The sequence below is a fragment of the Centroberyx gerrardi genome, chromosome 8 (assembly GCF_048128805.1).
Source record: "Centroberyx gerrardi isolate f3 chromosome 8, fCenGer3.hap1.cur.20231027, whole genome shotgun sequence".
NCBI lineage: Eukaryota > Metazoa > Chordata > Actinopteri > Beryciformes > Berycidae > Centroberyx > Centroberyx gerrardi.
Genome location: NC_136004.1, coordinates 32019363 through 32034362, shown reverse-complemented (window position 1 = coordinate 32034362; position 15000 = coordinate 32019363). Strand labels below are relative to the sequence as shown.

The 15000-nt window shown below is 40.8% G+C and overlaps 1 protein-coding gene across 4 annotated transcripts in view; it reads left to right on the top strand.

The window, feature by feature from the left end:
• Positions 1-3383: 3383 nt before the first annotated feature.
• The window catches only part of slc12a2l (solute carrier family 12 member 2-like), a 27304-nt gene continuing 15687 nt past the window's right edge, over positions 3384-15000 (top strand). For all 4 annotated transcript variants that reach the window (XM_078285025.1, XM_078285024.1, XM_078285023.1 and 1 more), the window contains exons 1-10: positions 3384-3845; positions 6192-6314; positions 6441-6516; positions 7935-8030; positions 9460-9599; positions 9712-9822; positions 10551-10659; positions 11990-12117; positions 13052-13136; positions 13706-13854. In XM_078285025.1, the coding sequence (XP_078141151.1) occupies positions 3384-3845; positions 6192-6314; positions 6441-6516; positions 7935-8030; positions 9460-9599; positions 9712-9822; positions 10551-10659; positions 11990-12117; positions 13052-13136; positions 13706-13854 (1479 nt within the window). The remainder of the gene's footprint in view (positions 3846-6191; positions 6315-6440; positions 6517-7934; positions 8031-9459; positions 9600-9711; positions 9823-10550; positions 10660-11989; positions 12118-13051; positions 13137-13705; positions 13855-15000) is intronic.

Here is a 15000-nt window from a genome sequence, read left to right as displayed (position 1 = left end):
CTAAAACACACATGCATACAATCCCTCCTGATGTTATGAATCAAAAGGATGGATGAGGTAGATTTTGAAGTGTAAAGCTTTACTTTTTGGGTTGACTTTTCCTAAATGTGTATCTACTGCCTTCCCTGTGTCTCCCTGCAGGTACAACAGCTCTGTGGTGACGAGCAGGCAGCTGTACCGAGCCCAGAGCCGGATCACACAGAGCCAGTAAACCCAGAGCCGGATCACACAGAGCCAGTAAACCCAGAGCCGGATCACACAGAGCCAGTAAACCCAGAGCCGGATCACACAGATCCAGTAAACCCAGAGCCGGATCACACAGAGCCGGTAAACCCAGAGCCGGATCACACAGAGCCAGTAAGCCCAGAGCCGGATCACACAGAGCCGGTAAACCCGCTCTGCTCCGCTCGCTTAGAGGAGGATTTGTGGTTTTCAGCTCCTTCAGTTCACCTGGCAGCAGTCACATCTCTTCCAATTAAACAGAAAAAGGAGGAACCTGAACATCAAAAATGCAAAAAGAGGCAGAAAATCCTTTCATGGTATTTCTGAATTCATACTCGGCTCCACAAAAAAGTGCAAAAACCAGCAGACAGTTTGATGTTCGATCTTCATCAGCGTCTCTCTCACTCTGTTTTTCATGCAGGAACTGCAGTTTGTTTTTCATTTTACTGTCAGGAGCCACAATGTTACATGCAGCCAGTAATAAGACGTGCAAAATTAAAAACAACAAAACAAATAAATGAACAAAACATGAGTGTGTCTCATAATGACATGCATTTTAAGTGTGTTTGTTTTATTCACATCTAAATGACAACTGAACTGAACTTTACTGAGCTGAATCAGTAAATTGTATGTTAAGTTGTTACATAGATCCAATAACAGTCCAAAACTTCAGTTGATTCTGTTTCACTCTAGTTGGTATCAAACTAAACAAATGAACTGTATGTTGCTTCATTTTTACTTTTTAAACTGTGTTCATTTGTATAAAATCTTAACAGGGTGAGTGTTCATTTTAGTGAATGTAGGAAAGCTCAGTTTGGTCCTGCAGTTGTGATGTTCACCACCTGGTGGCAGTCATCACCACACAGACGTCTTCCTGCACCTCTTCATGGAGCTTCAGCACCAGGGACAGAGCACCCAGAGGGTCACCTGGGCGTCACCTGGGTGTCATCTGGGCGTCACCCAGAGGATGAGATACAATTTATAACAAGACACAAGTGATTGATTTTTTTTAACATCATCTCTAAACTGGGAACCACTTCTGGATCAATCTGATGGGCAACATTGCCGGGAGAGTTGCCTCAGTGTTGTTGCTTTAATCCCACAGGAACAACTTGCCAGGAAATGTACATTCTCCAAAAAGCTGCCAGTTCATAACCAAGTTCAATCCAAAAATTCACATCAATTCACAGGTAAATACACTGGAATAAGGACGTTGTAAAGTAAAGTGCTACCATAGTTTTTTCCCCCTAGGGAGGAAAATCAAATCACACGACACAAATCAATCTGACAGATACACGAGTCTCTCTGTACACAGACAGAATCACACTCTTTCTCTGCTTAAAGATGAATTAATCCACATTATCAGGTTGGTTATGTAATAAAATTATTTGTTTTGCTTGTTTTATTGAAGGCGTCTCCTGTTCAAACACAGAGAGAAAGCTTCCAAGTTTAATAAACCTGAATGAAGTTCTGGTTGTTCCGGTCATACTTTCATGTTTTTATAATGTATTATGGGTTTCTCCAGTGTTTGGCCCAGGCGTTAAGCATCTGACAGAGAAAGCAGCTGTTGTTTCCTATGCTAATGTTGCTGCAGGACACACACACACACACACACACACACACACACACACACACTCTCCTCCCCACTGACCAGGCTTCTGTATGAATGCCTCAGTATGTCAGGGAGAGCAGGACTGATGACAAATGCCTTTGTTTTATGCCACCAGAACACCCCCCTCCCCCCACCACACACACACACACACACACACACACACACACACACACACGTCTCAGGAAGCCTCCTCCTTGCTGAAGTGTCCTTGAGTCCTCTCCAGCTGCAGCAGGACGGAGGTGAAGACAGACTGAAACTTTGGCCTCCAGCTGTGAGAAAAAGCTTTTTGACGTTTGAAATCTGTCTTGTACAGAGGTGGAGACTCGAGTCAGACTGGAGACTTGACTTGATGCATGAAGAGAAGACTTGAGACTTGACTTGACTTGGGTTCTGGTGACTTGGGACTTGACTCTGACTTGTACTTTGATGACTTGAAAAGGTTTCTAAAGTCTTGACTTGAGATCTTGTGTTTGTGTAAATGACTTAGATTGAAAGTGATGAGATTTGTTCCAGCGGACGACTGAATTTAAATTCTGTTTTCTGAATTTGTATGGAATGATTGAATTTATTGAAGTTGAAACTGATTATAGAAATCAAACTCATGATGCTCTTACCAAGTTTTTATCCTTTTAAAACCATATTGCATTGAAAAGTCCTAGATATTTAGTTTTCTTTAAGATATTAAATTGATACTGGACTCTTGATTTGTCTAGACTTGAGACTTGACTTTAATGACATGGACTTGACTTGGACTTTTGGACTCTTCAAAAGAAAACACACTGTGCTGCTGATGTTGAGCCATTTAGCTTCATAACATTTTCTGAATTCTGGTCTCTCTCTCTTTCTCTCTCTCTCTCTCTCTCTCTCTATACGCCAAAGACGCATAGACGCATGCCAAAGTTTGGTGCGTAATGGACACCAATCCGTCCTCTCTTCTTCCTCCTCCTCCTCTCCTCCGTGTTCCCGATGTGCTGGGATGTCTCTAAAGAGAGACAGAGAGAGAGAGAGAGAGAGAGAGAGAGAGAGAGATGACAATAAGCCGTTTGAGTTACCAACTGAGGGCACGTCACTCTCGCCAACTCGTGGATGGATGGACGGAGGGAGAGGGGGGGGGGGGTCTGAGAAATAGATTGGGGGCAGAGAGAGAGAGAGAGAGAGAGAGAGAGAGAGAGAGAGAGAGAGAGAGAGAGAGAGAGAGAGAGCGAGAGAGAGAACGGGTTGGTGTCCATTACGCACAGATCTTTGGCGCGCGTCCTGGCGCAGCCAATACCCAGTTTACCAGAGGAGAACAGGACGGTGAAAGTCTGTTTGAATGTAACTGTGAGCTCTAAAGCTTCATCTGCATCTCAGTCTGATGAGTTCAGTCGTTATTCCTCTTCTGTGTGTCTGCAGCTCTTCACTGACAGCTCGGTACTAAATGCCGGTGTTGCGGCGCTGCTGTTTGGTTTTGGAGCGTCGTTTCGTCGACCAGGTGGTTCCTTCACGGTAACCGGTCGTCTCCCGGTACATCAGCGATCCTGCGGAGGTTTCTTCACATCTCCAGGCGGACATGTCGGGACAGAAGCCGGCCTTGAAGTCCGGCGGCTCCCCGCAGAGCCGCTTCCAGGTGGATCTGGTCACCGAGGCGGCGTCCACCGCGTCCGGGGAGCGAGGCGCCCCGGGCCCGGCCTCCAGCGACGGGTCCAAACCCCCGGAGGAGTCCAAAGGCCGGTTCCGGGTGGTGGGGTTCCTGGACCCGGGCGGGCTGGGGAGCGCCATGGACATCGGCCTCCCGCCGGACGTCTCCCATAACGGGGACACGGTGAAGAGCGACTCGGTCAGTCTCCACTCCACGGGCACGGGCCAGACGCACATCTCCGACTCCCACTCCAACACCTACTACATGCGGACCTTCGGACACAACACCATCGACGCGGTTCCCAACATAGACTTCTACCGGCAGACCGCTGCGCCCTTCGGGGAGAAGCTGACCAGACCGTCGCTGTCGGAGCTGCACGACGAGCTTGATAAAGTAATAAACTGTTTTCATTCTGGGTATCATGCCTTACTAAAATGACTATATTGTAATATAGTAATCCTTTAATATTTTTTAGACGGATAGGCCTGCTATACAAACAAAGCTACAAAGTTCAGAGCTAAATGGAATAGCCTATTATATGGGAATATTACAGAAATATTATAGTGATAGGTGATTTACAAAATACAATAAAGTATAATACCGTCACTATTAATTCACTAGTGAGCATCACAGAAACACTGTAAGTCCCTATATGAATATTATAGGAAATACAAATGCCATAAAGTTTGATAATTTCACTACAAAGTTACTACTGAGGAGCACAAACACACTATAAGTCCCTATAGGAATATTATAGGATCATTACAGTGATACCATAGGAGATTCCATAAAGTATGATAAGGCTGCACAAACACACTATGAATGCTTATAGGAATATTACATGAATATTATAGAGATACCATAGGTGACAAAAAAACTCTATCAACAATGATATGGTCACTATAAACTCACTATTGAGCACCACATACACATAGATTATTATAGGAATATTAGAGTGATACCATAGGAGATTCAAAACGTAAAAGTAAAGTATGATAATGGCAGTTTAAACTCACTTTTGAACACAGACACACTATAACTCCCTATAGTGATATTATAGGGATTTATGGTGATTTTTCATTAGGGCTCATCTCCATAATTGTCCCCAACAGAAGAGAGGGAATATATTAGACAACTACAGTATCTCCTGTCTCCCTGAGGTTTGTTTTTTCATAATTGCATGGCAGTGCAGAGTCTTGAGATATTATTTCATCATCTCTCTGAGTGTTTGTCCAGTCAGAGTCTTTTTAACTCCCACTGCTGCGGTTTAGTTTAAATAATACAGCATTCCCCTCCCTCCCACCTGAGAGGCTCTGAATGGGCAGCATGACATCACTGGGAGCATGACCTGCACGTCACACACACACACACACACACACACACACACACACACAATGCTGTCTCTCAGGACCAGGCATCCCCAGCCGTTCACCCACTCCTCTGTCACTGTATAGACTCACATTGTAGATTTACAGCAACACATTGTTTGACTTTCAGCTTCCTTCGCTTATTACTTACAATGAGAAGCGACACAATAAAGTGCAGACTGTCAGTTTTAACCTGCAGGACAGGGTTTGGTTCCATTCATGACCTGAAGTGAGAAGTCATGTTAAACTGCAGCTGAGCTCCTGCAGTGTGAGTGTGAAAGTCTCCCAGCTGTGAGGAAACAGGATGTGAATGACAGGAGTCAGAACTGAATTCCATTAAATTCCATTAAATTCCACTTCTAAGAGAGTTTGTCTCGACTCACTGACATTATAACATTATAAATCAAAACATTATGAATCAAATAAAAGACAGTTCAACAAATCAAACACATTCAGTCATAATGTATGGATTACCATTACATGTTCTGCATCAAATACCAGCTGAAAGGAGCCTTTAACATGTTATGATATTCAGTATTGATAATATAAAACACTACCAGTCAAAAGTCTATGTTGACTATGTTTTTCATTATTCTGATCTAAAGGTTTCTGCTTAAATGCTTGAAATGTGTTTCTTAAACAAATATAAATAGTGAAGTTGATGCTATGTATGAATTTCTTTCCAAAGCCTTTGTCTTTCCATCAAGGCAAAGAATCTAAAATATAAGATAGTTTTATTATAAGATTATTATTATAAGATTATAAGATTATAAGAATATAAGATAATATAAAACACTTTTTTGGTCACTGCATGATTCCATTAGTGTTATTTCATAGTTTTGACTGGTAGTGTAACACTATGTGTAATCTCAGATATGTGGTAAGATAAAACAAAAAAACATGGAATTTCACAGAATTTCATTGAATTAAATTCAACTTCCTGAAATTCCACTTCAATTCCAATTCTGTTTCCTGTAGGTTTTTTTCAAATTCCAATTCCTCAGGTGAATTGGATTTGATGAGTTTATTTATTAATTGACCCCAAACATGTTGCAGGCATTTTCAACTTTATCAGATGATTAAAGAACTGCAGGTTGTAGTCCAAAACCGATGGAAACTGTAAAACTATAATAACCCTGCCCTGTGACCTGTGACCTCTGACCTCTGACCTCCTTACTGCTGGTTGTTTGTAACGTTGGTGTTGTAGGAGCTGAACCTCGCTCTTCTGTTGACCTCACTGTAAGTTGTTCTGGATAAGAGCATCAGCTAAATGCCATAAATGTACATTGTGCATTCACACACACACACACGCACACACACACACACACATTTACTCTCACTAATTTCCGTCCTGGCTGTGATTGGCTGGCAGGAGCCGTTTGAGGAGGGCCTGGCCAATGGGGAGGAGCCTACGGCGGCGGAGGAGGCGGCGGCCATGGCGGCCAAGGAGGCGAAGGGAGGAAGCGTGAAGTTTGGTTGGGTGACAGGAGTCCTGGTGAGAGTGACCTGCAGAGACACTCCCTGTTTTATAACTACAGACCGAATCATCCGTCTGATCCTCTGTGTGTGTGTGTGTGTGTGTGTGTGTGTGTGTGTGTGTGTGTGTGTGTGTGTGTTGCAGATCCGCTGCATGCTGAATATCTGGGGTGTGATGCTCTTCATCAGAATGTCCTGGATTGTGGGACAGGCGGGAGTCGGTGGGTAGAAACACTCGTCCCTCCTGCCACACCTCAGGGCTGATTTTACAAAGCTGGGACAGTATTGATTATTAGACCATCGTCAGCATCAGCTGATATTTATCTGGTTGTAGAAAAATGAATGGACTCATATTAGTGTTTTCTGAAGCTGCTGGTGGTTTGAGTGCAACATGACAGGCAACATCTTAACGTCTAGTGACTGTGATGAAGTCTTGATGACACTTGCACTTACTGGGAAGTAAACGCTCCAAAATATGTTATTTTCATTAGATCATTTGTTTCATACTCTCAATTATTTGCTCTTAAATGCCATTTCAAACTACAAATTGAGTTGAAACGAGCAATTATAATCTAAGGCATTGATACACAGGGCATCTCTTTAGAGGGCAACAGAGTCTAAGGATTTGCCTCAATGTTGTTAAGTTTAATCACAAATGGATACTGGAAACATTTGTGTATATTTTCCACCCTGGGTCTGACTCCATTGCTTGTTGTTTTGAGCATTGCAAATCTGCCCTAATATTGCCAAATATATCACCATCCAAATGTAACAGGGTTGACAACAGGACTGATCCTCTATATTCTGATATCATGTAACACAGGTGATATTTTATCCTCATATAACAGCAGAGGCAGGTTATATTTTATTCAATGAGTCCTAGTCCTATTCTGACTAAGTGTAACATGGGGTTTATTCAGATTTTCGTAACAGTGTTTGCAGGTCCTGCTCTAATACAGAAGGGTTGAAACAGTTAAGTTTATTTCTGTAGCCTTTATAACAAAACCTGCCTCAAAGGACTTTACAGAGAACAAGCCTACCTGGATCCAACTAATCAACAATCAGTCACAAAACAAAATGATGTAATACAGTATGCAACCGGGTATTTTCAGTATGTTCGGGACTCTCATGGCCTGAATACGAGGGCTAGTGTATCTAACCTGAAACAACCCAATCTAAAAAGCAAAGTAGAGAGAAGTACATTTCTCTACACAGGGGGGGAGGAGTGGAATAAAATCCCAAACGAAATAAAATCTGCGCATTCTCTGAATAGTTTTAAAAAACAACTGAAAAAATGGATGCTGAGTAAGTTAGTATACTGAAACATCTTTTCTAGGACAGTTCTAAGTTTGGACTGGTTTCTGAATTTGTGTGTTTTTTTATTATTTTCATGATTGTATAATATTAATGTTTTTATTAGGTGTTTTAGTGTAAAAATGGGACATTAGTAGCATATACATGTCACTCCCTTTTCCTGCCTGCCTCCTAGCCTAGACCTCAGGACCGCAATATATCCTGATGAATTTTAGTACTGTATGTACATTTGTATATTGTATTTTAATTTATCGAATAAAGTAAATCAATCAATCAATCAAACAAAATAAAACACAAACTGATTTTTTACCTGTGTCTATAACAGGTCTGACCATTGCGATCATCTCCATGGCGACGCTGGTCACCACCATCACCGGTCTGTCCACCTCTGCTATAGCGACCAACGGCTTCGTGCGAGGAGGTGAGACTGAAGGAACAGAAGGTTTATTCTTAACATCTATCCAATTTGGGGGTGAAATCATCTAAACCTAAAGTTTATCTCTCAATATCTCTAAAATACAGACGATCCAGTGAGTAAAAGTTTTTGAATTTGTCAACCAAGGACTTAAGAGCATGTCGTTTTATACTGTGGAAGTGCTGAGCCTGTACTGGGCTTATAGCGTTGTTCTAAAGATACACTGCTCCTACTATGTACTACCGGTAGGTCACTCCTACCAAGGTTATTATCGTTAACGAAAACTAACGAAATAACGAAAACTAGGTGTGAAAAAACATTTTCGTTAACTGAAATAAAAATAGAAACAAGGCTTTACAAAAAAACGATAACTAACTGAAACTGTATTGTGTGTTTACAAAACTAACTAAAATAAACTAAAATTATAGAGAAAATGTCTTTAGTTTTCGTCTTTGTCAATTTATTTCATACATAAGCCTGAACAGTATTTTGGGTGGATATGAAATCTATCTTCCAATTTTTTTTTTTCAAATTTTTTTTACCTTTTTGAATCTCGCCCCTGACAAATACCCCATATTACAAAAAAAAAGACTAAAACTAACACTGAAACTAATAAAAACTAAACTAAGCATTTTCAAAAAATAAAAACTAAACTAAACTAGGAAACACGATTTAAAAACGAATTAAAACTAAACTGAAATTGAAAACAAAAAGTCAAAACGAAATCAAAATAAAAACTAATGAAAAATGCAAAACTATAATAACCTTGACTCCTACTAACAGCTGTACTGGTCCTGCTGTGCTGCAGCATCAGCAGGCTTTGGTTTGCCTTTGGAACAGATTTGCTCTTATTTGTGCAGGGAAGGAAACGCCCAGAGGAAAGAAACTTCCCAAACCAGATCTCCTCTTCCTCTCTTTCACTTCTAATAGACACAGATGAGTTTCATTTAAAATCACTGTGAGATTTCTGAAACTCTGCTGCTGAGAAACGAGCCTCGGACTGTCCCACTCTGGTGTTTGATGCTTCTCACTTGGCTCTTTCATTTTGTTTCTCACATTTCTTAATCTGCGCTCGTTCTCCTCTAAGTCTCTAATGGGTCAGAAAGGAGAAACATCTCAGAAATGTGTGAGTGCAGCCATTTACAAATGAGATTTCACACTTTTCTTACAGTGAAAGCAGGTGGATATTCTCATGTGCATCTAATTATTGCTCCTAAATGGGGATTAGGAGTAAGAATTTAGATATCAATGATCCTAAATTAGTACAGTATTGAGATATGGGGTATTTCTCCAGAGATAAAGAAAAGCAACAGATCTTTCCAACAGATCATCACGTTATAAAGCTATTATTATTAATGCAATGGAAAATAAAGCGTGTGTGTGTGTGTGTGTGTGTGTGTGTGTGTGTATGTGTGTGTGTGTCCCTGCCACCCAGGAGGGGCGTACTACCTGATCTCCAGGAGCCTGGGGCCGGAGTTCGGAGGCTCCATCGGTCTCATCTTCGCCTTCGCCAACGCCGTGGCGGTCGCCATGTACGTCGTCGGCTTCGCTGAGACGGTCGTCGAGCTGCTTAACGTGAGGAACACATCTATCTATCTATCTATCTATCTATCTATCTCTCTGTCTCTGGACCAGTCTATCATCGATCCTGGTCCTGATCCATGTATTGATTGGCTGTTGGTTCCAGGATGTGGACGCTCTGATGACTGATGAGCTGAACGACATTCGTATCGTCGGCACTCTGACTGTCATCCTGCTGCTGGGGATCTCTGTGGCTGGGATGGAGTGGGAGGCCAAGGTAAGACGGAGGAAACAGGAGAACAAATACACACTCAAGTCCTCTGTTCTCCAGGTGTATGTATACGTTAACACCACAAGACTGCATGACTGTTGGATCAGGCTTAAGTACTGCAAGGCTTGTGGAAGTCTTGACATTTTGAATAGTTTTGGTGTTTTCCTTCACCAGGTAGTTATCGCTCTGTGAGAAAATAGCATCTTCATTTGTCCTCCTGCTACCCTAAAACCATAAATGTGTAAATCTCTAAAGTACAAACATCAGTAAATCTGTGTATCTGTCAATAACCAAGTGAAAATTAAACTCATTTAAATCCTACTCTATGCTGCTGTAATGACACAATTTCCCCTCATGGGTCAGTATAATTCATCTTAGATTAGATTAGACATCTTTATTGTCCACTCACAGGAAATTTGTCTTTGGCTTCACAGACATACATACACTTAAAAACGTCCTCTGCCATGGGTTAGAATACATGAGATAAAGACAGTGAATAAGTGGGCCTGTAGTAGTAAATGGTTGGGATGAAAAGTGCTAAAATATAAACAATTAGTACATATCTTAAACAGACATCGTAAAGACGGCAGCAGTCACTAATATCCAATAAAAGGTCATTAACACAGCTGGTTGACATTGTTAGCAAACCTCACTGACTTACCTTATTGGCAACAACATGCAGAAATGGTGCAGTGCAGCGATAAAAGTGATCTCTGTGTGTCCGTGTGCCTCAGGCTCAGATCGTGCTGCTGGTCATCCTGCTGGGAGCGATCGCCAACTACTTCATAGGAACCTTCATCCCCATGGAGAGCAAGGAGCCCAAGGGATTCTTCGGCTACAACAGTCAGTCTGTTTCTTCACATCACAGTCCGCTGATCTCTCTCTGGTTAAAGGGGGATTAAGTCCTATCTATGTCCTTTGTCTACTTCTATCATTCCCACATCTTCCAAACTCAGCCCGGCTTGAAGATAATGTATAGAAAGGATGGACTGAAAAGGGGGAATTTCGGCATTCAGGGGGCCCCATGATTGCCTTTGTCTAGGGCCCCCAAATCACTAAGTCCGCCCCTGCTCATACACCGTCCTCCACTGTTGAGCAGTAGAAAATGCGAAGATAGGTATTCTAAAACAGAGTACGGGCTGGAAAGTGGTTTGCTTGATTTGCGTCTAACCATTTTCTTCTCTATCTCAGATTAAGCATGTGTATGTGTAGCACTGGCATGCAAAGAAATCCATTCTCTTGACTTCTCATTCACACTGCTGTCGTCCCTCACCTTTGGTATGATTGGGCTTTAGGATATTAAATGGAAGCTTATATTGAAAGTATATCTCCAAATCTGTCAATATCGCAAGAATTATTTCTGTATTCTTTGTATTAGCATGCTGAAGATGCATCTTTGATCTTAAGCAATCTTTAAATATTTATCTATATCCTATTTTTTTGCTATCAATACAAGGTCAAGTTTTTTTTTTTTTTTTATGTATTCTCAACTTTATTAGTTTGCCTGCTTTAAAATTTACCAGCAGTGAAAATCTTTTTTTTTTTTTTTATTACAGGCAAAAATACACATAACACACACGACAATATGACATGACAATATATCCTCACAAAAAATAAATAAATAAATAAATAAAATAAAATAAAAAAATAAATAAATAAATAAAAATAAAAAATAATAACAAAAAATAATAAAAATAAAAATAAAAATAATAGGATCCCTTCAGTAATTCAAATAATTAGATTGACAGTACCAGTGCATTTTGAAACTGAAATATACATATGACAGGTAGAGTGTATTTAGAGTTTTATATAGTCCCACTCTTCACTAGAGCAAATTTTTTCCCATTTCATATTGTGTTGTGCTACTTTGTAATGGTTTGTAGCAATTATTTTTTCCAAAAGGAATTGGCTTCGCACTGTATTTTTTGAGAAACTTAGATTCAAATTAGTTCTTGATTGAGCTTTAAATATAAATATAAGGTCAAGTTGTCAATATAGTGTAGACATTGTGTAGGTGTAGGCGTGGGAATTGAACCTCTGACCCTTAGTGCCTTGCTCCTCCCACTGAGCTCCACAGGGAATGGATCCCCTAATCTCAGCAGTGTTAAAATTAAAATGTAAATATTTTTGAAACACATTTTCCTGTGTTTTCACCCTCCTTCCCCCCCCCCAGCGGCGATCCTCTTAGAGAACATGGGTCCAGACTTCAGAGAGGACGAGACCTTCTTCTCCGTCTTCGCCATTTTCTTCCCAGCAGCCACTGGGATCCTGGCAGGAGCCAACATCTCCGGAGACCTCGCTGTGAGTCGGCCTCGTTTACATGTTGTGGATTTATCTGACGCTCTAATCCAGAGCGACGAACGGTCCTGCAGCAGCTGAACGAGCAAAATTTGCAGCTCACCAACATTACAAGCAACCAGTAGTAAGGAGTGTCAGGGTCACGGCTGAGCATCGTGATAAATGACAGAACAAATACTCCTGTAATCCTAAAATGATCATGTATGATAGTGAAGTGTAAGGTGAAGAAGTAAGAGCAAGAGAGAGAGAGATCTTCAAAAACTTAGATATCAACAGATACTGTATATCAATTTTGGCAGCAAATTATGTGACCAACTGGACTGAAGTTCCTATATATAATAAACAATAACTAATAATAACTAGTCCGTACCCGGGGATGCGCGCGCCACAACTCCATGCAGACTTGCCAAAAATGCGCATAAACAGCGTAAATTTGGGAAAATGGAAAAATCAGCTTCGTCAGTCCCTGCCTATGCTAATGCTCAATGCCCATGTGCAGTTTCAGATTGATTGGCCGACCCATTGAGGAGCAAAATGGATGCAGACAGACAGAGTTTTCCTCATTTTATAGTAGGATAATAAATAAAAAATGTAGTCACTTCCCAGGCCCAACTGAATATTTTATTGACCATTCTATACTTTTTGTAAACTGATATGTTGCTATTTCAATGCTTTGGCAATGTAAGAAATCTCTTATCATGCCATTAAAGCTTATTTGTATGAGAGCCCATGACATTTTATTTTTATACATGTGATTTTTGTCCTTTTACAGCTATAGAGACACATTAGATGCTGTATATTCAAACATAAAACAGGTCTGAACCTCTCCAGTGAAATCCTTCCATCAGTTGTTGCTGCAGAGTCCTGCTGCAGGACAGGAGATCCACATGCAGCCTTTATATTATAGATCTGCTGTTTTCTGTGTTTCCGCCTTCAGGATCCTCAGTCAGCGATCCCTAAAGGAACGCTGCTGGCCATCCTCATCACAGGAGTCACATACGTGGCTGTCGCTTTCTCCACAGGTAAACACTCTTTAGGTTTAGGTACCAGTTAGCATCTTTAGTTACTATAAGCACCTACTGAATGCGTTACCAATTTGTAGAGTCGCAGGTTGTTATCGTAAAAGAGAATGTGTTCTCAATAACGTACCTGGTAAAATAAAGGAAATAAATAAATAAATAAATAAAGAGTTTAATTCTGAAATGAGATATCTACGGTATTATTTAAAAAAGGGGCAACCTCTCTTTCAAAATGATAGTAAAGTTTAAAGTAAAGTTTATTTATATAGCACCTTTCACAGAACAAAGTCACAAAGTGCTTCACAGGAGTAAAATGATCAAGAGCACAACATGAATTGGTATTGGTATTTTTTAAAGGACAGTGGGAAACCTAAATCCTTGGTTGGCAAAACTATTTACATTTTTCATTTTAGAGATACTGATAAATACTGAATATTTGTATCTATCAAACTGGATATATATATATATAGCAGTTTGGAATACAACTCTTCAGCTACATTTTGAATGCAGCCTTGCCGACCCTCTGTATGACTGTGTGTGTGTGTGTGTGTGTCGTGTTCCTCGGCCTGCAGGAGCCTGTATAGTGCGAGACGCCACCGGCGACCACAACGACACGGTGAGCGACACGGTGAACTGCACGGACGCCGCCTGCACTCTGGGATACGACTTCTCCATCTGCAGGGAGGGCGGCTGCCAGTACGGCCTGATGAACGACTTCCAGGTACGAGACGCTGTACCGGACCGACGGATCAGACGGTGATGTGTCAGGTTGATATCGGACTTTAATTTAATCCACCAGTCAGTGCCGTCCACCTCTGATATGATGGACATGATGCAGTTTGATTAATTACATATTTATTATAGAATTGATCAAAACTACACTGGTTATCTATGGGAAGAACTTAACCTGAATTGATTCTAATGAGACATTTTGATCAGATTCCATCAGGTTCCACACAAGTAAGCATAAATAGGTTCATCATTATTATTATTATTATTATTATTTAAAATATTGAATACCAGCACAAAAATATGGCTATTGGCTTCAATCCAAACAATATTGGATTGGTATGACAGTCTGAAACTGAAAAGCTTAATTATAAACAAGATTACACACAATTTGAAAAGAATGACTCCTTACCTCACAAAATAATTGACACAAAATTGGAACAAATTTAAAGAGACATTAAGTAATCTATGAGCATTATCAACCTTTACTGGTGACCGTTAGGAATTACAACAAGTTCCCCTCGAGCTACGGTGGCCTGTAGTTGACACAATAAAGTCACATTTTCACAATAGAGGAGTAAGACAGCCAATCAGAGCAGAGATATCTCACCATGCTGAATACTGGAATAATAAAACTGTTTTGGCTTCTGATGATTTGGCTCGAGAACGAAGCTTTTTATCCTTCAGAGCTGAAACGTGTTGAGGCATCAGTCGCTCGCTCACTGAAAATACCAGTAGGTGGTGTGTGTGTGTGTGTGTGTGTGTGTGTGTGTGTGATGAAGGGGTTGTGTGTGCCTTGAAACTCTGATAGGTGGGTCGTTTTTCTTCCAAAGCAGAGTACAAGCCAGAAAGTGAGTTTTTAAAGCCAGAAATCGCAGCAGCTGGCCAAATAATCAATGAGTCATTAGTATTGATCAACAACCCTATGAATCAATATGATCATTTTGTATTTATGGGGCAGTAAAAATCTTAGTTTCCGCCCCTTTAATGAGCAGCAACACAAGCTAGAAATCAGGTGCATCAGCGAAGTCAGTTAACAGACAGATTCTGTATTCCTGTAGTGTGAATCCTGCTTTAGACTCTGTCCTCATCCTGTGTGTCTGAATGTGGCAGGAGACGGCTGCACTTGTTTGCATAT